The sequence below is a fragment of the Vidua chalybeata genome, chromosome 10, assembly GCF_026979565.1.
Source record: "Vidua chalybeata isolate OUT-0048 chromosome 10, bVidCha1 merged haplotype, whole genome shotgun sequence".
NCBI lineage: Eukaryota > Metazoa > Chordata > Aves > Passeriformes > Viduidae > Vidua > Vidua chalybeata.
This window is the reverse complement of record NC_071539.1, coordinates 15812919-15834582: the sequence shown is the minus strand read 5'-3', so window position 1 is coordinate 15834582 and position 21664 is coordinate 15812919. Positions and strand designations below refer to the sequence as shown.

The 21664-nt window shown below is 39.8% G+C and overlaps 2 protein-coding genes across 3 annotated transcripts in view; both read right to left on the bottom strand.

Moving 5' to 3' along the window:
• SPHKAP (SPHK1 interactor, AKAP domain containing) overlaps window positions 1-12153 on the bottom strand; it is a 65188-nt gene extending 53035 nt beyond the window's left edge. The window contains exon 1 of one of the 2 annotated variants that reach the window (XM_053952200.1): window positions 11926-12153. The gene's annotated coding sequence lies outside the window, so the exon portion shown is untranslated. Of the gene's footprint in view, window positions 1-110; window positions 157-11925 lie in introns of those variants that run through there. The other variant, XM_053952201.1, reaches the window with a different exon arrangement.
• Window positions 12154-12421: 268 nt separating this feature from the next.
• On the bottom strand, window positions 12422-13216 carry LOC128792994 (translation initiation factor IF-2-like). The gene is given in 4 exon segments (XM_053951926.1): window positions 12422-12826; window positions 12828-12905; window positions 12908-12981; window positions 13189-13216. Coding segments are annotated over 4 exon segments (585 nt in total).
• Between the last annotated feature and the right edge of the window lie 8448 nt (window positions 13217-21664).

Sequence of the window (21664 nt, the reverse complement as noted above, 5' to 3'; positions counted from 1 at the left end):
AAAAAGATGACCTGGATCACCAGCTAGGGACCAGCAAGGTCTGCTGAAGAATGACTGACTTGGAATTAAGGAACAGACCCTTAAATGCAGGGAAGGCTAAAGGACTTTACCTTATGGAGATGGACTGAAAGACAACTCAGACTGCTTTTCTGCCCCAAAAGCAAGGAGTCTGTACTCAGGTCTGGAGTGCCAGCCAATGGGAAACTAAGGCTCTGCTGAGGGTTTGACTGCAGGAAAGATAAGAAATCTTGTTAAAGGAAGGATTCTTTGAGCAATTAATCTGTATACACGTAGCTTAAGTGAGCAGTGCTGATTGGGAAGATGATTTTAGAGAGATACAGGTATCACAGAAACATCAGAATAAGGCAGTTTAATCTCCTCTACAGCAAAGCAATAGAACTGCTACTATTTTAGCCTACTAAGTCATCAAAAAACAATATAAAATCTGAAATAGTATTAAAAAGATGTCCCACAAAAAATTCCTTATTCACTTAGCATATGTAGGTGTACTGTACAACATTACTGGGCCTTGTGCTGTGGAAAGGAGAACAAAAGAGGAAATAATTGTTTTTCCATTCTAGCAAAAATGTTCATGACCATGTATTTATTAAGAAATTGATATTATTTCTGCATTTTTGATGGCAATGTCTACTCTTAATATAGGAAATGTTGTTAGTGCAACACAGTGTAATAGTTCAAATGTATGATGTTATCTGATCCTCCTTTAAAAAGAATGGAAAAAACATTGTGACACAGCTGAAAACTGGTGAAATTTGGGCCAATTTAAATACATAATACCTAATAAATGTACAAGCAGCTCCTGCAGATTTCAACTAGAAATAGAAATTCTCAGCACTTTTCAGGAAATCAGACATTGAAAATTAGGCTGTCATGCCATAAACCACTGGGTAATTTTTCACAGCCTGTTTTATATGTTTCTTGTATCTAACAAACAACTTGTATTCACTGCCTGCTCCTCTCATCCCTTTGCTGTGCACAAACTGTCAGCTGGGCATCTCAGGACAAGCAGTGCAACACGACACAGGAAGACACCAGTGTTTTTATGTGGAGGATGTAAATCTCGCCTTAACTCATTCATTAAGTATTTTTGGCATCCTATTTATATTATATAGCCAACATCACAGACAAGCTTCTCAACCAGCTTTTGTCATCAACAAGTGTGATTCTCATTTGGAGCATCAGAGCAACAGTAAAATACTGACAAAATAAGTCTCAAAGCATAGCACATGCAAACAAGTATTTCACTATCTGACAATTTTTTAAAGGCCATCCTCTAAAGATCTCAAATTTAATTTATAAAAGCTTTTCAGTGATTTCTTCAAGACAGATATTGAATATTTCTGAAGGGAAGAGTAATGTGATGAAGATGTTCATAACTTATAAGTAAATGCATATGTCATGATTTTATTTGAATAGAAAATGTGTGTAGCTAATCAAAACTTGCTAGCTGTTTGCGTGTTTTCCTTTTTAGATTGATTACAAATCAAATAGACTGTACAAGCATAATTGAAATGTGGTAGGTAGTCAGGATTATGCACGTGATCAGAAGGTGAACATCACTTTCATCTTCTGAATGGTATTTCCTAAAATTCAGCAGACTTTCTGAAATTCTTTGTACCACCTCTCCACAGAAATAATAAATCTGGCTTTGGAATTATGAGATTAAGAAAGAGGTCCTGTCTGTACCTCTGTACCTAAATACAGATATTGAAGATAGGAGCTTGAGAATTTCCCACTGTTGCAACATTACTTTCAGCTACTTTTAAAAACATAAAGGGCAAAATTGTTACTGAAAACAAACTACTGATACTGGAAAACCAGATATTTTTAAAGACACAATTTGAATTATGGAACAGCTTAAGGGCTTGGAAACAAAAAAGTATGTGTATGACAAGCCAAGTGGTTATAGTATAATGATGTACAGTGTTCTTTATTACAAAGCATGAGAATTGACTTCAGTGTAAGTGAAGATGCACCTGTCCATATCACAGCAGTTAACGTCTCTGAATACTACAGGAAATTGTAAAAAAAATTATTCTAAACCTGAAGACTCCTCAGCCATCAGTAAGCCACAGAACTATCAGTAAAGCATGACAACTTCTTTGTTTACCTTTTTCCCCCTTTTTGGGGGGAAGGCGGGGGAGAGAAGCATTTCTGTGATCTAAGTCAATCAGAGCAGAGGGAGAAAAATATGATGAGGTGATCAGGAATTTCTATTATCAGGAATCTGTAAGGCATGTGCTTGCTGAACCAGTGTTAGACACATGGACAGTGACACCAGCAAAAAAATAACCAGGTCAGTCTGTTCTCAGTTGTGAAGAGGGAGTGCTTCAAGTGAAACAGGCAGATTAGCCTCACCCGCAACACAATGGTGGCTTGCAGGTATTTTGGGAGCCACCAATGATATTTTGATCTCCTGTTTGGCCGAATAGATTTAAGCAGGTGTTCTGAACCCAAATGCTTGAATTCATCCCATCTACTCAACCACAAGAGAACCAAGATTTTGGTGCTGTGAGCAAGGCCAGGAGATTTGGTTGATATTCTTCTAAGAAGAGTCTGCTCTTCTTCCTCTGTTCTCAGTAATAACGCTGCCCAATTGTAACATCATTTCTACAGCCGTAAAATGCAGGCAATTTGTAGCCTGTTGTAATTAGTTCCTTTGGTCAGGTACCTACACCAACATATCTATGCATTAAAAGTAAAACTGGTCAAAATGACACTATATAGTTGTGATATTTGTCCCTATTAAACTCAATTTGATTATGGGAAATATTTTACCTTAATGATATCTAAAGTACTTTCAAAAGTACCTATCCAGCAAATGTATTATTTCTAGTGAACATATCTATTTCTTCAACATCATTATGTTTCCCAGCCCTTTCCATTTGCAAGAAAGCCAAGTTGGTTTAGATTCCTGCTAAACTTTCCAAAACATTGTCTAGGATTATAATAGAGTTCAGAAAGCAATATGTTTTTTACCTTGACTAATGATACTAGAAAAGTAAAACAATAGTCTAAAAATAAGTGTTTTCATATGAAGTATTCACAGAAATTTCCTATTCTCTTTAATCCAGTATTGTTTCTGTGACCACCTGCAGTTACATTCATAAACTATCTAGTTAAAATGTCAGGGTACATTCTGCTTATTTTAATGCCAAAGAATACATTTTGTCGTGGCTTATTCACAACAGATCTTATTTTAACATATTTTACATGCCTGAAATAAACAATTCTGATTTGCTACTAATATCCCACAGAAACAAAAATCTTACCAATTTTGATGCTGTGTGAATATGTCAATGAGTACAGTCTGTGACTAGACAGAAAAAAAATCTCAAAACTCATTAGCTTAAAAGTATGATTTTTTTTAAAAAAGCATGATAACATTGTAAGAGATGTGAACAAAATGAAGCTGCCTCTAATCAACTTGGCTTTTAATATGATAAAATATGCTTTTGTGCCATTCTGTCAAGACACTGCAAACATTATATTTGGTTTAACTTGCTTCAATTTGTGAAACTTTTTTTTTTCCATAAACTGTAATATGATTAACAGGATTGAGTGGTAGGTGAAGGCAACATTCACAACTTTTTCCTCACTTATACCAGCTTAAAAAAAGCATGAGATTTGAGTCCAAGATACTTGAACTTTTTTGGCAATGTGAATGCTTATTTCTACTCTCTAAAATCTACAGCCTTTCATACTCTATAATGAACATGGGACATTATCTTTAGGACTCTAACAGTGAATCAGGTCAATGTGTTATTAATTTAATTAATTCCTTGGTAGCATGATGTAGATAAACTGCCATTGCTTTGTAATGAACTTCAGAATAATTATGAAACTGTTGTGATACCTGGGCTTGACATGGTTAACTTGTTCCCACTGGGATGCACAAGGTCCAGCAGGACCATCTGCACCATGGACTGAGCTCAGGTTAAGCTCTCAGACAGCTTTATCACTGCCTGCAGTGTGTTTCTGTGAGTACTTGCCAAATGGGTATTCCTACACTTACAACTAATGAAAAAAAAATATAAACCAGCTCTTCCTATTAACGTCATTAAGAGCAGAGATTGCCACTTGTTTCATGCCTTTGGGAGTGTTTAAATTTTACTCTGATCAAAACTAAGCTCTTTCAATTCAAAGGAACAAAAAAAGAAGGGTGCACTTAAATCCAGGTTTCACCAAATTCCTTCCTATTGTTTCATTAGTGGAGGTCACAGTAACAATTGCAGCTACAGAAAGACACGGGTAACACAGAAGTCTGGTTCTGTGTATGCAAAAGCAATTCATGCAACATAAATCCAGTCCTACAGCCTCTTTGTTTGTTTCCTTATTGGACTTGGACTAGTATTTGTATTTATATTACTTGTTTATGGTCTGTTGCTATATTTTTCAGTGGTTAATTAATTTTCTTATACGTGATGCCTTAAAAGCCTTGCCTTCTGAATCAGAAAATCATCTGTTGCACTCAACAAATACGTCCTTACCTATTAATTAATTTTTCTTCTATGAAATATTTTCTACTGTTGCTAGTACCAAAAGATACCTCTCTCTTATAGTACTATGCACTGTTCCATAATGCACAGATTTCCAAAATCTGAGAAGTATGGGTATATTTGTAAAAGTACCAAAACTCTGTGTTTGGTAGCTATACTAACACCTAAATTACATCATGCAAACACTGCTACAGGTCATCTATGCTACCTTTGGGAATGTGGATAAAGTGACCATTGGATTACACTGAATTTATGGCATGTATTATGTTTAGGATTGAAGGTCTTGGCAAATACAATGTAATCATATAACTAAGCTCCCTAAGAGCTGTGCTATTACTTCTGTATTTTTAAATATTCAAGAAGCATTTTGTTTTATTCCAGTTGAGGGGAAGGCCTTATTCCAGAGTTAAAGTGAGGATAATGGGTTTTCATTTCAACACCACAGCATGCAAATCTTTTCCTTTTAAAAATAAATGACCTGTTCATTTTTATTAGATGTCTACAATGGTAATACACATTTTTCACTGAGAAGGACATTGCCCTGACAACATGGAAGAGGAACAATCTATAAGTATGTTGTTGAAACATTACCCTGCTGATTTGATTTCTTCTCTTTTCAAATTGAAATAGCACAGATGGTTATAAATGCATCTTAGGGGAAACGGATTGGGACCTGATTTAAACACAGTTCTGAAAACTAATATTCTTTAATATTCTGAAGAGCCACTGCACGTAGTGAACAGCTCCATGGCTGACAGAATGCCTGTATATGAAATTTTGATAACTATGGAATCTCACAGAGACTACATGAGGACCACACATGCTTTTCACTGCTAAAAGGAAATACAAGTCCTATGAAATTCTGTGCATCTTTCTGTTTAGAAAGTTTTAACAACACCACAACAATGTAGTCGTTCAGTGAATTTCAGTTTCCCAGCAATTTATGTAATAGATCAAAAATTTTCCAGAAAACAAAAAAGCTCCCATAATACTTGGAAGATAGTTACTGCAAGTGCATGCATCCAGCTCAGGACAGTGCATGAAGGGTAAGTTTCAGTCTTAAAAGTCACTGCCTAGGGTTATACAGGACTTGTTGACCAGTTCTGAGTTTCACTAGCAGTTAAATATGTACTCTAGCATCAAGTTCTGTGTTAGCAGTTTTAGAAAAGAACTTTTCTTTCAGTGATAAATTAAATTTAATCAAGACTTACAAATGACACTTTCTTACACAGCAGTCAAGAATAATTAGATGTAAAAGAAATTGTGATGCCACAACCAAGAGGAAACATAACTTTGATGACTATCTATTGTGTGTCATGGGCACTTGCAGTAGCCAGATATTTAATAATAAGCAGGCAAGTCTTGAAGTGAAGAAAATTATTGAGGGAAACCAAAGAGATTAATGTCAACAATCCAAAGGTTGACAAGACTGAAAAAAGAAGTTTTAAAATTAATTCTGGGCAGCAAATAAATTCCAGATATTGCAGTATTAATCTGCACATGCTAACTTTGTAGCTCTGTTTAAAAGACAGCCAGAAATATGCAGTATGTTTTTTTTTCTCCCTTTCAGTGAAGCAGGAGGAAGGAAAGCTGTACTGTACATGCAGTCTGAAGCACTACTGAATCCACTGATAAGCAAAGAGGTGGTTAAAAAATTGGGAAACAACCCCCAAAAATTTCTGACACTGAGATCCTGAGAGATGTGCAGTTTTTCAAAGTGCCTCATCCCCATGAGTGCCAGGCAGGCTTCCCCTTTCTGCTTCTTCCCAGAGAGCACAGGCAAGAGCCTGTACAACACACCAGGAGAAGAGGAGCTGCTGCTGCATTTTATCCAGTGAGTTGGATTAATTAAAGCTATTGTTTTGATGTAGAAGTTTGTTCTTCTGAGAAAAAACTAAAGCTGCCTGCTGCACTTCTTAGTTAATGCTCAAAACTACATGGCTATTAGTGCTTGCATTCCTGGTCCTTCATGTTGAAGCTGCTTCTCCACTGAAATAAGTCAGTACTGTGTGCGAGAGCAGCTGCAGTGAGTGTAATACAGAGCAGTGAGCCTGCAGGGACCAGTGCAGGGACCCTGCCACCCCAAGCTGGCATCCTTAGAGGAGGGAGCTCTCTCAGCCTCCCTCTCAGCCTGCTCCTGCTCATCAGCACCTCTAGCACACCTCACTGCTGTCTGCATATGCCACTTCTGGCTGTTCAGGTGCCAATCATGGCTTAAAATACATGGCTTTAATACATGTTCTTTAGAAGGTGTTAAGTTTAGGGAAGGATAGCTGCATGAGGAGTGGCTGGGGTTCATTAGCCACAGAGCAGATTAAGGTTGCCATGAGTCTATGCCTCCCTCCCCCCGTGCCTTCTCAAGTAGTTGTGGATGTGACAGCCTGGTCAGAGAGCGATTTGTTTTCTCACAGTGGACTTGTGAGACTTTTTAGGGAGTTGTAGAGAAACGATGATAACTTGTTAGTATAAACAACCTGCAGGTGGTGTTTTCCTACTCTGTTTATCTGTTCTTCTCAAGGACTGTTTGTGAGAAAGATGTTTTTGTTAATTAGCCAATCAAGTAGAGTGTGTCGAAGCTGTCTATAAAAAAGGAGAGTTTTTTGTATTAAAGCTGCTGTTGTGCAAACCAGCCTTCTGGTGAATCTGTGTCATTTCTTGCTCAACGGTGACAGGTAGTAACTGAACCAACCACACGTAACAAGAAAGAATAAAGTGATTAATATAGGGCTAAGGAAGGAGATGACAAGACCCTGATGAATTAGTGAGTGTGCCTACAATGATTACTGGGAGGAGGTCATAACCTAAATCATATACAAAATGAGCAGCACAGCAAGAGAATCTTATTATTCCAAATTATCACTGACAGTTGTTAGTACTTCTCAATTGTGTCTGGAGAAGGAGAGGACTGAATCAAGGAGGAGAAGGGTTATTGTGCATAGGCAGACTGTGAACAGAGTGACTGACACTACTGCAACTACTGCAGTCACAAAAGGGAGAAGGGATGCATGGAATTAAAGCCAGAGCTGAAAGAGGAGATTTATGGATATTTTCAAGAAAACAGTGAGAAATTCATCTGGGAGGCTAGAGTAGGCAGGATTAGAGAATTCAAACCATATGGAATTGGTTAAATAAGGAAGAAATGGAGATGCCAAGCCTGGACATAAGCAGCACGGTTTGGTCACTGTAGTGTGCAAGTGGGTTAGTGAAACAAAGCATGGAAATTCTATAGTTAACTTCTTTACTACTTCTACACGTCTCCCTCCTCCCTTCACCCACAGTCCCATTCCTCATGCCTATGACCTTTGACAATTTAGGTTCCTTCTAGTTTTAGCTGTTTTTTTTTCTCCCCTGACCTCACTGAAGGAAAGCATCTCTGAGAATTTAGTCTATGTTTAACAACACAGGTTAGCCAGGTTAGTGAACTGCTTAATTGCCCATGAAAAGAGGGCACAGCATGTCATTTCAGGGATTCCCACCACTGAGACTGAAACAAACACTGGAAGAAGTTAGTGAATATTGAAACATATCAGATAATTTTTCTGCCTGCTACACTCATATCTAGTTCATTCATCTGCTAATTTGCAAATAAAAAGTACACCCAGCAAGTATTAAACTGATTCCTCTGGTTGGGCTGCAGTACTGGTTCTGCATGAGTGCAGAAAAATAAATTTCATCTTCCTATGTGACGCCAGCTGCTGCTCTAATGCATGTAGTTCCCTGATAACGGGAGTTCTGACAGTACTCACTTGTTCAGGGGATATATTTGCTCTGTTTCATTTAAATAAGATTTGTAATACATTCGGTTTTCCTTTACTCACAGAGGTGGAAAAATATGGAGAATAGACCTCTAAGACATGGCCTGTGTGGTCAGTCCCACTACCCATTGCTCCTCTTCACTTGTATTGTTTCACTCATCACTGGTAATTTTTCAGAATAAATGTTTAGTATTTATTTCTGTTTATGTGTTGCGTTTCTGCTTCTTTTATTTTTGTTGGTATTCTCTTTTCTTTAATGATTTATTCAAATTAATTGTTATCTGTAGCTTAGTCCCATGGCTGTTGTGGAGTCTTTGCCTGCAATCTTGTCTCCTTAAAGGATCAAAGTTTTATTTCACTCATTCCTAAAAGCATCTTAGTTCAAAGCCACCAAATCTGTCTTCTCTGTAATACAAGATCCAGGCTGCTTTGCTGGAGCATAAGAGCAGCTGTCAGCTCTGTCTGTGACAGTGTTACGGAGTAAGTTCCAGTGGCACTGTGTGCCACATGCCTGCTGCCTGGAAGGAAGCTCTGATACAGCCACAGCTTTTGGATCTCTTCTCAGCTTTAAATAACTTACCTCTACATCTGAGGTCAGCCCTAGCACATTCGTCAGATGTAAAGAGTGCTTGGTTTCCATCAGAATCCTGTAAAACCAGAAAGGCTTTTCCTAGCCATTCTTGTGCACTATGTGCCACATCAGGTATTTCTGAGATGTAGCAAAGATCATTTTGTGTTGGTGATGCAACATTTTTTTTTATTACATGCAGAGCAAGTTATCAGAAATAGAGAGAACTTGTCTATTCTTGGGCTTGTCTTTCCACTTTTTAAAATGCAAAACCTGCTACTTCTCATCTCTGTTGAGTGTACAGGCATTTTAATTTTTCCAAATTACTATCCAGTCTAAAGTTGCTTCTAAGCTCCACTGCTGTTTCCAATTCTGAATTGAAGAACACCTTTAATTCCTCCATTCCTTTCTAGTACTTACACAAAAGGTGTGTTGAAAGCAGGTTCCAGTCCAAAAGATATGTTGGAAGACTTTTATTTGGCAGCCAATATTTCTTTCAGATACAAAAAACTGTGTATGTTTATAGGTTTGGTTTCATAAGCTTGAGCAGAAAAACTCCAGTTTTACTGAAGGGGGTGGTTGTATGTCCTTAAGCAGCTGTGCAGCAGCATCCCAGATAGTCACTAATACAGGGGCCAGAAACAAGGAAGTTCCTGTTTCATATGTAAAAAGTTCATGCATTTTTCTTCCTGTCTCTCACCTAATGAGGCAAAGTGCAAGCTGGTATATTTAAGATTTTAATGTGGGGGTGTTTATCCTCCACCGTAAAAAAACCCACCAAACCAAAACCAGCCATCACAAACAAACAAAAACCCCAAACAATAAATCCTTACAGATCACATTTCCAGCTCCCCAACTGCAACATGCATCAAAAATGCTGCTTGAAGGGAAAGTGGCAGCTACCAGTTCTGTGCAGTTCCCTGCAGCTGCTCATCTGACCCCCAGGCTAAGTGTTCACTACAAGAAGCTGCTGCTGGAAATGCTAAATTATCAGAAGCTAGAAGGCCACTTGCCTCCTCTGCAGTGACTGCTGGCATCCCAACCCACGGCTTATGGTTTTGCCTTCAGCTGTGGAAGCCAAAGGAAGGGAAGGTACTGAGAAGGAATTGATGTGCACCCTGAGTTTTTGTTGAACTCTGGGAGTGATGGTCAGCAAGTGGGCAGAGCTGTGGTCTTGACTTAGGAAGGTATGTGTGGGTGACTAAGATAAGGTATAAACAGCCACAGAAACAGCTTAATGCCTAACGTGATTCTGTAAGGAAAATAAAAAATACCCTTAATTTGTAACAGTTTGACAGTGAAAACTTTCTTTGGTGAGGTCAGTAAAGCTAACTCCTAAATGCTGACATTCAAAGTTTGTATTTCTCAACAGCTGCTGTAACTACATCTCAATTACAAGTTGCCTAAATATTGTATGGTGGGCATAATGAGCTGCAGGTGTATGAATGATAAGTTATCTGTTCCATGGCTTCCCAGATGTACTTTTTTTTTTTCCTCAGGGTTTCCTGATGAAGACAGGAATGACCTGAAAAAACTACTTGCTGTTCTGGTCACCCTTCCTGGAGTCCTGTGATCCTTACACACAGACAGAAAGCTTACAATTAAAGCTTCAGCAAGGAAAGGGTTACCTTGATTAACAAAGAACAAGCAGCTGTCAACAGTGAGCCTCAGGAGATAAAAGAGATGAAAGAAAGAACGGTAGTTCTTGGTGTGGGAACGTCTGTCTGACCTGCTTAAGTTCCAGGAAGAGAATCACTCTTCAGGAAGATGAAAGAAGTACCTTGCTCACATGAATAAGATTAGCCTTGGCCTTGCTACAGAAATAGGCAATCTTATCTGGGTTAATAGGCCTATAGCAGAGGTGAAGAGATGACCAGATGACAGAGCTCTGGACTAGAATAGGACTGGTTTCCTCAGTTTCTAAACACAGTGATGAAAAGCTTAGCAACAATTGTGGAGTTGGAAGATGGCTGTAGGCTGGAGGAGGTAAATTTGTAACAATGAGAACAAGACCATAGGCAAGGAAAGCAGCAGCTTGTCCAATTCTTGATACCTTCACGACTGTCGTGCTGGAATATCTGTTTATATTGGGGTGAAGATTGCATTCTACCCAATTTTTTTAGAGTGTGAAATACAAGATGTCATGTCATCTAATCTAAAAGTCTCTTTTGCCTTAAAGTCTGCATCCCTCTCTCTTTCAGATAGTGACTTCCCACAAAATACTAAAATTACTATAATCTCTTTGTTCTATAAAGTGTAAAAATGCATTAAAAATCATTTGCCATGATTAATAGCAAAAAAAAAAAAAAAAAGCTAAATAATTTTCATTTCACCCTGAAATGCCAAGGGAAAAACTGGCAAGCACTATTTCTAGATCAGGCAATTCAGATGGAAGTGCAAAAGCATTATTAAGCTTTGGTCAGTAAATATTTATTGATATGAAACACTATTCAATCCAGTCTAAGTGGTTGCTTTAAAGCTTTTTGTTTCCTTCTAGTAAATAGAAGCAATTTCTCCTCAAAGTAATTATCACCCACTCAGGTGTCATTGTGCCTCCCTCCCCCAAGTAGTTCCTCTTGTGTTGAGGTAGTTACACATCGTTTCACCATCTTTCTTTTAAGGTTGTGCGTCCTCCAAACTTTATTTCTGTCGTTTTTTTACGACTCATTTAGACATTGCACTGGGAGCAACCAAACCAAAACGATTTGTAATAATTGACAACATATGCTTTTTATCTCTGATAGTTTTAAATGGTACAATTTCTATAATACTTCTGTCTGCCTAATACTATCAAAATGCAATTTACTTGTGATTGTTGAAAATTATGCTTAACCACATCTTGCGTCTCCGGTAGGCTCCTGCCATCCGTACATCCATTTCCGTCTTGCAGGAAGTTTTGCGCTAATCGGTTCTTCATGACTGCTATAAATGCGCGTTTGGTGGAGCCAGGATAACAGAACTACAGCGATTTTTAGGGTTTTTCTTTCATCGTGAAACAATCTGATTAACTAGGTAGCGGACACGCTTCGAAGCGATTTCAGCACAACATCCTAAAGGTATCATTAAGCACTAATTAACTTACCGACTCTCTCGAGATGCTACGGCATGAAAACCAGCTGTCAGAGCGAATTTAGACGACAATGTCTATTTTTTCTTTCTATAGCAAGAAAAGCCCGCTAATTCCCGCTTTAGGCGTAGGGGCAGAGCCGCGGCGGGTGACCGATCACCTCCCGGCAGGTGCGGCGCGTCGCCCGCGCTTCCGCAGCCGCACGCGAATTCCCGGAGCCCCTCCGCGCCCGGCAGCGGCTCCGCTCCGCCGCTGCCCCGCCGGCACCGCAGAACCCGAGCGCGGCTCCTCCGTGACCGTTCTCAGGCCGGAGACCCCCGCCCGCCCCGCGGGCTCCCGCGCCGCGGAGAGCCCGGGCGGGGCGCTCGGCACCGTGCGGGGCCCCGCGGGCGCCCGGCGCCGATACTCACCCGGAGGCACCGGCGGCTCCGCGGCCGCCCTCACGCGGCGCGGCCCCGAGCGGCGCGGCCCGGAGCGCGCAGGCGGCGGCGCGCGGGGAGGGGCGCGGGCCCTACCTGGGGGCGGCGGGCGGGGGGCGCCCGGCCATGGCGGCGGCGAAGGCAACGGGACCCTCCGCTCCGGCCGTGTCGGGGCAGCGACGGCGCGTCCCCGGCGCTGCGGCGCCTCCCGGCCCTGCCCTCCGCCTCACTCCTCCCCCGCCCGCCCCGCCGCCTCCCCCGGCCCTCCCTCGCGGCCGAGCCCCGCGGGGCCCTGCGCTCCCCGGGGGTGCGGGCTGCGGCGGGGCCGAGCGCACAGGGCACCTCGGCGCAGGGAGCCCCGGCGAGCGCCGTCCCCCCGCAGGGCAGCGCCGTGCCCGGCACTCCTCGCACCTGCGAACCGCTGCCTGGCAGCCGGTGCCCGGCCGGGACATGCGGGAGGCGGCAGCCGGTCGGGAGCTGTTCGCTGGAGCGATGGAGGTGGCGGCTGCAGGAGTTCAGGACGGCTGCAGGAGTTGCTGGCGTTGTGCTCTGGCTGCAGTGTGGGAACGGGGACGTGACAGCGAGGTGCTCGTTGGCTCCAGAGAGAAACGGGCGATCCTTGCTGAGTCCTCGTTACGAATGTCATGATGTTCTTGGAGCCCCAGCCCCGTAAACCATGTGATTTAAATGACGGGGATTTCTTTCTGGCTGTCTCAGATGTGACACTCAAGCATTTTAGAGAAGGAGCCTAGAGTTAACTACAACTGACGTCTTGTTTTGAGCTCATTCAGACTATTTCATTTGGTTACTTTCAGCAAACTTTTCCTGGTTTGTTTACTTTTTCTTTTCAGGAAAATACCGAGTGCTTTGAGGCTCGGCTCTATCATGTTTGCATAACCATGTCAGAGAGTCTGTGCAGTGCAAATGATTAGAATTGGTCTCTAGTCGTGAAAGGAGAGATTAAAAGCACTTGAATCACAAGAGAAGGATGCACAGTTCAAAACATTTTGAACCCAGAGCTTCCTGGGTTCAGCAGGAGTCCTTTTGCCTCAGGTGTGAAATTTGGAGGGCTGGAGACAACTGGTATCACCTTGTAGTTCCTGGCAAGATTCCACTTCTGTTGAGACTTGTTTTCAATAAGTTTATTCTCAAGGTCAAAGCCCAAGATGTGCCCTGTGCAGTTAGTTAATGAGTCTTATGCTTCTGTTAGTTACATAGCAAACACTCAACAGGACTCCAGCAGTAAAACCACGGCAAGAACTTTCACAAATCTACAAATGCTGCTGAAAGCTTGACCTGTGTATGGTGAGCCCTGTTCTATAGTCAGTGCTCTGTTCAGAGATTTGTTGAGTGAATTCAAAGACAAAGAGGAAGGGCAGGGGGCAAGGGCATTAAATTCATGTTTGGACAACCTTTTGGGGTTTTTTTCTGCAATAAAGATTCAGCATTCCTCTTCTTTTGCCTTTCCTACACCTTACTATTCCCTTTAGTTGGCACATCATTATGAAATCATGAAGTTTAGTGAGTTTTGGAAGGGCCTGGGGCATGTAGAGAGAATTATTTTATATATTAAATCAGGTTTTGTTCTCTGTTCCAATTTACAGTGCGGAATTTCTTAACCAACTTTGGCTAGAGGCACAGTATCATTTAACTACTGAATCAACACTTTCTTGTTAAGAAAGGCTACCTGAAACCTAAAGGGTTTATTATTGGTGACTTCCACATAACCAAGAGGAAGAAGTTTCATCTTAATTTTTAAATATCTCAAGATTTTGTGCTAAGGATATGGATTACACCTTCTGTCAGCATGTGAAGTGACATAAGAGTCAGAAAGGCTAACAGCTACGTCATGGTCACTAAAGTTAAAGGTGAATTGAAGCAAAGAGAAGTATTGGGTTTTAAATGTAAAATGGAGAAGCTGAGGAAATAGAGACACAACAGTTAGCAGGGGGGTTGGACTAGATGGGTCAGAGGTCCAGAGCAGAGGGTTTGGACTAGATGGTCAGAGGTTTCTTCCCTGATTTCTGTGATACTACCTAGGTGTCTCTTAGGCTGCATTTGGGCTACTGATTAAAGCTGGTCAAGGCTTATTTGCTTTAGAGATGTGGTTTCCACATTCATATGCCTGGGTTTGCAGAACAGCTTCTTCAGTATTGTTAAAATGTTTTGCTTCTGTTGTGAAGGGGAAGGTCAGGCAGACCTTCAGTTAGGGACTGAGAAAGGAAATGACCATTTTCTCTCAGTTATGTTGTCATTCCAGAAGTTCATAACAGGTTTTCTACTCTCTAATTTCAGTTTTTCTCTTGTAATTTGACAAAAGAGAAGAGACAGAGAAAGATAGGAGAGGTTTTTCCCTCATTAGGGGTGGGACTATATGTTGCTCAGTCTCACCTTTATGTTTGATTTTTGTTCTCTGATGTGATAAGGCTCTGAACCCTCATTTTTCTATCATAAACACCACCATGCATCAGTCCCTCACTCCAGCAGACAGCACTGACATTACCAATATGCTGGTACTTTGTTTGATTTTTATCATGTCCTTGATGATGATGTGAAACCCTCTGATTCTCCCCATGTAATTTGATTTCTTCCCTTTTTTTTTTTTTTTTGCATTAGTAAATCTTTATTTTCTGTTTCTGTCATCCTGCAAAAATTCCACAAACCTGTTGCACAGACATGTCCTCTTCTATTGCTTCTTCTCACTATTTCAGAGCCCTTCTTTGAGCCAGCCATTACAACTTGACTTCTTTGCAATCTACCAGAATTATCTTTTTCTTAGGTAGCCAGCACCGCTCTTCACTGAAAGCCCATAGTCTTTATTTCTGAGGGATTTAGCCAAGTACTACTTTGTGCCTTTGTTCTTATTCCTTGACAATGTTGGCACATAGCCTAAAAAGAACTATTATTTTTCCTGGAATCCAACTTGACAGAAGAGAACTGATTACTGTCACACATTGACTTGTTTCAAAGCTGTCACCAGGAGTGTATTTTTCTCTCAGCTTTTAGATAGGAATTGGCACCAGGAAGAGAATGCTGTGGCATTTTAGTTAGCTGTCTTTTATATGTCAGCCTAGGACACTGTTCCCATACTGGATGACAGAAGGTTATGGCCAGAGAATACAATATTCTTATGTTTTAAGGGTACAGACTATTCCAGTTGTTAAGATTTTGCTGATTTCAGCTTTTATAAAAACCCAAAGGGCTGCTTAAAAATAATTAGTCAGCCCTTCTGTTGGGAAAAGAAGCAGAAGAAACTGCTGCAGAGCTGTTAGTTTGAACTGACAGAAACTGAAACAATAGCACCAAACCGAGCTGTCTCCTAAGAAAATATGTCAGTCATTCCTGAAAATCAGAGGGAGCCAAACTTACACTAGGCCTTTGATTAGACTTCAGCCATCCTTTGAGCTATTCCACACCCCATCTGGACATGGTCCTGCACAACCTGCTGTAGCTGACCCTGCTGGGCAGTGGGGTTGGACTAAGTGCTCTCAAGAGATCTCTTTCAACCCAGAAGATTCTGTGCTTTGTAGGATTCTGTGCTTCATTAGATTTCAAGTTTTGTTCACTTGCAGTGAAAAACACTCCCCAAAAACTGTGCTTATGTATGACTTGGTTTGTCTCAGGAACTCTACAGCTCTGTACTGACCCTGTAACTGGATGGTATTTTCAGGAATAGGTCAATGATATAGGGGACTAGAGGAAACAGAATTTTTCTTTCCACTTCTCTTTGCTTGTCCTTTAGCTGCTTTCTACTAAAACTCTCCTAATTAAAAGTACAGAGGTGGAAAGCTTAGCATGTTGCAAAAGCAGGTTTAAAAACCTGTCAGCATTTTGGCATTTTCTGGACATAGGTATAATATTTCCAGAATAAATACAATATTGTGAACCATCTCTCTTACATAATAAAAAAATTGATGCAGTTAGGACAAGCAGCATCTAATCCTCATAGGGGCCTTTGGACACTAGTGTTAATTAACAAGTGTTTTAAGATGAACCTCTCTTTATCCTCCTCACCCATGTTTGCTGTGCAGTTGGTGTGCACACAGATTACTGTTTTGATGGATATTTAGTTAGTCCTTTACAACTAAACTATATCCCCTTTCCAATGAATATTAAAGGGGTTCTACATGATTGCCCTGACAAGTTTTTTCAATATAAGCCATCAAGCAGGGTTTATATTTGTCTACTAGATGTTTGCTTACCAAGATGGATATTGCAGCTGGCTGTATTACCATGTGTTTGATTATTGTGCATAAGCAATGACCTCGTGCAGTCAGGTTATTGATGAGGTTGCATAATTCTCTTTGTGTTGTCGCTCAATAGATTGATTGAGCACTGGCTCTGTAGAGGGACACCTGTTTTACCCAAAATACCAGGTGTATTTTGCTTGTAGAGTTGCATTGGTTAAACTGTTTGCATTGAAGATTAGGTTGTTAACTTTTGTATGATAATATGTTTCAGACAAAGTTTGTTGTCCAGTAGCTTGTTTGTTTGTTTTGTTTGTTGCTTTAATTTGATTTAGGTTTGGAGTTTTTTACAGTTACAAAGTTTTGTTCTGCCTATCAAAGTTCTGTTCCCTTTGAGATGGGTACTTGGGCTGTGACTGAAGTACCCTCAGTCAACAAACCAGAACTGAAGAGGCATCATAATGTGTTGCAACAAGTAAGTAGCATGACTTACTTTAATTTATATCAGAACAGATCTGGTTGACAAGATTCTTACTGACAGTGGCCAGGAGCTTTACAGAAAGTGAGTCTGGCCAAGATAGTTGTTGAATGTAGTCAAAAGAGAATGAAGAGTTGTTGCTTCACTCCAGACTGGTGACACGGCTCCCCGTTTAATAAATGCAGCTCATTGCCATAGGGCATGGGTGCGAGATGATTTATTTTTCATCTTTGTACATATCTGCAACTACAAAGAGAATTTTTTCTAACATAACCTCATTTTTTTTTTGAGTTAATAGGCAAGTTTAAATATTAAACCTACTTAGTCTGTCTACTTGCCTCTCTTTAGCTCCCAAACCTTCACTCTATTTTCAGCCTACCTGCATCCCTGGATAAGATGAGGGAAGAGAAAGGGCAAAGAGATTGCATTTAAATTCTGAAAGATAAATCAAGAGTAATAAACTGGTCCCAGATTTTTGAAATTCTGAATAGTTTGTTGTCACTCTCATTCCAGTAAACTAGAGAGCTCCTATGACTGAGTGTTCCAGCTGGTCTCAACTGTATTATTCCACAGGGAAGGGAGCTGGTGTTTGCAGTAAGCTCAAACTGAGCCATACAGTTCCTCTTAGGTCAAAAGTAATGCACTCATTTTATTCAGAACTGGGCTAGAAGCTGATAATAATAACCAGCTGGTAGGCAATGAGCCATCATGTGTAGCATTAACTGAAATCTTTTTGGCATCTGAAGGTGATGATGCATGTAGAGTAGACAGAAGGTGACACATTCCCAAACACACCCTTTGAGTTCATCTATACTGCCCTGGGTTTTTTGATAAAGATGAAAAAAATGCTTTTGGTTTCCCCCTTTCTCTGATCATCCAAACCTAATGTCCCATAAGCTGTGAGAATATATTATACAACTGCTGTGTGTGCTTGCTCTTGCCCTTTCCAGCACCTCCAGAGGTTGTCCAGAAGGCTGCTGCTTACTTAAAAGGCTGTGGTGATAAGGGGCAGCTCTGTTTTCAGAATACATGTAAAATTTTTAGAGTATTCTGAAGAATTAATGAAAATAAGATCTGGAATTCTGAGTCTTCCTGAAAATCACCAGCATTTTTCATTGCTAAACTATTTTTGGAAATTTTATTTAAATTCTAGCTGCCATCTTCCAATGTAGGGTTTCCCTCAGGCTTCATATTTTTGGCTGTTCTCCTGGGTGAAATTTTCAAGTGCTGGGAGCAGTTAGATTTTAAATAGGTAGTATATTTTGTATGTCCCTAGAAAAAGAGGTTAAGTCAAAAGACTTCTAAACAGGTCTCATAGTAGCTATCAATAACAACTATCCATTTTTCCTTCATGTCAATAGGCAGGTAGAAAACAAGAAAATATGAAAGAGATCAAAAAAGAGGCTTCAAATTTTCAAAAAAGAAAATTGAAATACCAATGTAACTGATAATGCAGAATGTTTGATTTGATTGGTTTGTCTGTAGCTATAGTGTTCTGTGCCTTGTAAAATTGCTATTGAAGCATAAAAATTACATAGGTGGTATGAACATACAATTACAATGTGAAGAAAAAAAAGGTTTACCTTTTTGGTAGATTTTTCATCTAAGAGTATACCAACTGCTGTGTACTAATTTTCTGTGTGGATTATATATTCATGAGATGCAATGTGAGAAATTGCTCATGCAATATATTTGAATAAATGACAGGATATGCTGACAATAAAATGCAGGTGTATGAAAAGAGCAGGACAGTTACTACCAGAAAAAAAATGAAAATATCTTCAGCCCTTCAATCTCATTTTAAACATCTCTGGCTGAACTTGCAAGAGAATAACAAAAAGCTAGCAACCTTTTTACAAACAAGAAGGATTTAAATAAGTGTGAAAAACTGACCTTTCATGTTTTTCATGCTTCAGGCTGCTAAATTACCATGTACAGTTGTTTAAATAGCTGCAGGAGGAGAGACTGTAAACAGATGCCTACAGTCACATAGAAAATCCTATGGAGTTAAAAGTTTCAAAATTACCGTGAAACCAATTTTCATCACCACAGTAGCTAATGGTATTTCTAGAATCATAAATACCAGTTGTTAAACTGAAATGTGTATTTCCACTGTAACAGGTACACAGGCATGAAAGCCCCTCTGCACAGCCCTTTTATCATAGTTCAGACCTACTCTGTGTTCTGAGGAAATATAAATAACGTGACCCTTGCACCTGTAATCCCCCATAATTTCTTAGTAAGCTTGTAACAGGATACATTTTTTGCATCAGAGCCTAAATTTGTAAGGGCTGAAACACTTCTGAATGAAATTTTGTTTGTAGGGGAACCTAGGGATAAGTCAGATAACTAGCAATAAGGCACACTTTGGGAAGGTTTCAAGCAGGCAAAGGCAATTTCATTTATAGTTCTGAACAGAAGAGCTTATCTAGATTTGGGGAGAAGATGGGAGTGTTTAGAGCTTGATGACATCCTGAAATAAGTTTCTGATTTATGAGAAAAAAAATTAAATTAAGATCCTATAAACTGCATGTGAAGGCAGGCATTTCATTCCACAAACCTCTGTTTTTCACTATATGCTTTTTGACGTCTGTCGGTGAATTTGCACTTCAGTGTTTAAGTTATTTACTGTTTGATATAGAAACAGTAATAAAAATAAAGCAAGCTACATGTACTTCTGCTATGTGTCTGAGTTCTAATTCCTAAAAGCACAATTAGCTGGAGTCAGAGAGATGCCTCATTTAAAAAGGTAATTGAAGATTCATCTAGGGAATGGTATATTTGAGAAATAAGTGAGTATTTCATGTGGATGTGCAATGCAACTTCACTTGAATTGGATGAATTGCTCATCATTAGAAGAGGAATGGGTAAAATAAAAACATTCTCCTTGTAATGAAAAAATTTGAAACGTATGTTTCCCACCCCCTAGGTTTTTGGAGGGCTTTTAGAAGACAAGTTGTAGTAGTTTGAGAGACATTTTGTTCATGGTGTATGTTGGGAATTTATGGAGGACAAAATTCCAAATATTTATGGTATGGTTAAGCATACCCAGAATGGGCAAACATGCAGTAAATATTTAATGAGTCCTAGTTTGGTGATGGCTAGGGGTTTTCTGGGTCTAATTTTATATTTTCATATTTTTTATTTGTGCTTACATTTAAAGCATTATGAAGGTCTGCTGTCCTAGCAGACCACAGTACTTAGGGGTTCTCAGAGTCTTAAGAAATTTGGTTTAGACAACAACTGGAGATTTACAGACAGTCACTGAAAATTACTGTGGAATCACGGGATGCTCTTGGGAGTGGCTGGGAAGCCATCAGTAAGGATTGAGTTTAGTTACACTGAATGAGTGTGTTAGTTACACTGATACTACAATATGGACTTGCTGACTTCTTTAGATTCTTGCCAGCACCAGTTTCTGTATGAAACATGAAATAAAAAAGAAATTAATTTTGGTTTTTTTGAAGAAAATCATGAACAAATCCAAAGCAAACAAAACCCAACTATGTTAGCAGAATAATAGATCACACTTCAGTGAGCTCTCCCATGAGATTATCTTCTCATGCTGCTATAAATGAAGAGTTTGGTTCTGACAATGTACAGTAAACTAATGTGAAGGAAGGATTGGGCCTTTACTGTGTAGGTGTTATGTTAAAAATTGGTCCAGGTGAGTAATGCTATTAAATTTTAATTCTGGCAAAAGGATCTCTTCTACTAAACTATTAAATTATACAAATATATTCCTTACACCATTTTGATTATGATATTCTGATGTAAAAATCAGGAGATGGAAATAAATATGGCTTTTTCTGCTGTAAACCATAGTTCATATTTTGTGGTGTAGTAAAATTTTATCTGCAAGTTATATGGTTTCATACAGAAAACTGCTCTGCAAAGCGCTAATATTTACCAGTTGTTTTTCATTTGGAGTATGTTTGTGTGCATATTTTGTGTAGTACTCAATTTAAATCTTGATGAACAAAATTTAATTGGAAATTCATTACTTGGCCTCATAGACTTATAACTGTAGGCTCAAAGATACAATATATAAATAGAAACTTCCTTTGAATAAAGTGCAGAATTAGCCTGGGAGTATGGAGTGCAGTGAAGGCTGTACTTTCTCAGATGAATTTTGTTCCCTTTCTGGTATTTTGTACCTCATTGATTCTCAAAATCTTTCACACAATAGAGTAACTTCAGGATTAGAACATGGGGTTTGCCATCTGAGGCTGTCTGGGGTGGCAAAAGCATCTTGACAGATTGCTTTTATGGCTCTGAGCCTAGTGAAGAATATTTTACCCTGGTTTTTAATTTTCTGTATTACTGTTCTAATTAGCAGGGTATCATATATGCAAAGATCACAGTTGTTTATCAGCTTTACCCACTAGGTGTGTAGCTGAGGCAACAGCCACCTGTTCACTTGGAGGAAGCTGTTCACAACTTCCTCCAAGTCCTTTATCAGAAAAGTGTGAAAGGTGCCTGAATAGATCAGTTGAAATGAAACCAGTCTAATAGGTGGTTGGTTCCCCTGGAGCATTGTCAGGACTCACTTCTAGATGTCTATATATTGATTTTTGCCTCTGACTCTGCCCAGACTGTTCATTCTGTCTGCGTGGATTCACCGTTGTCCAATATCTCTGTGTATTGGACTTGTCAGTCCAACAAGAACT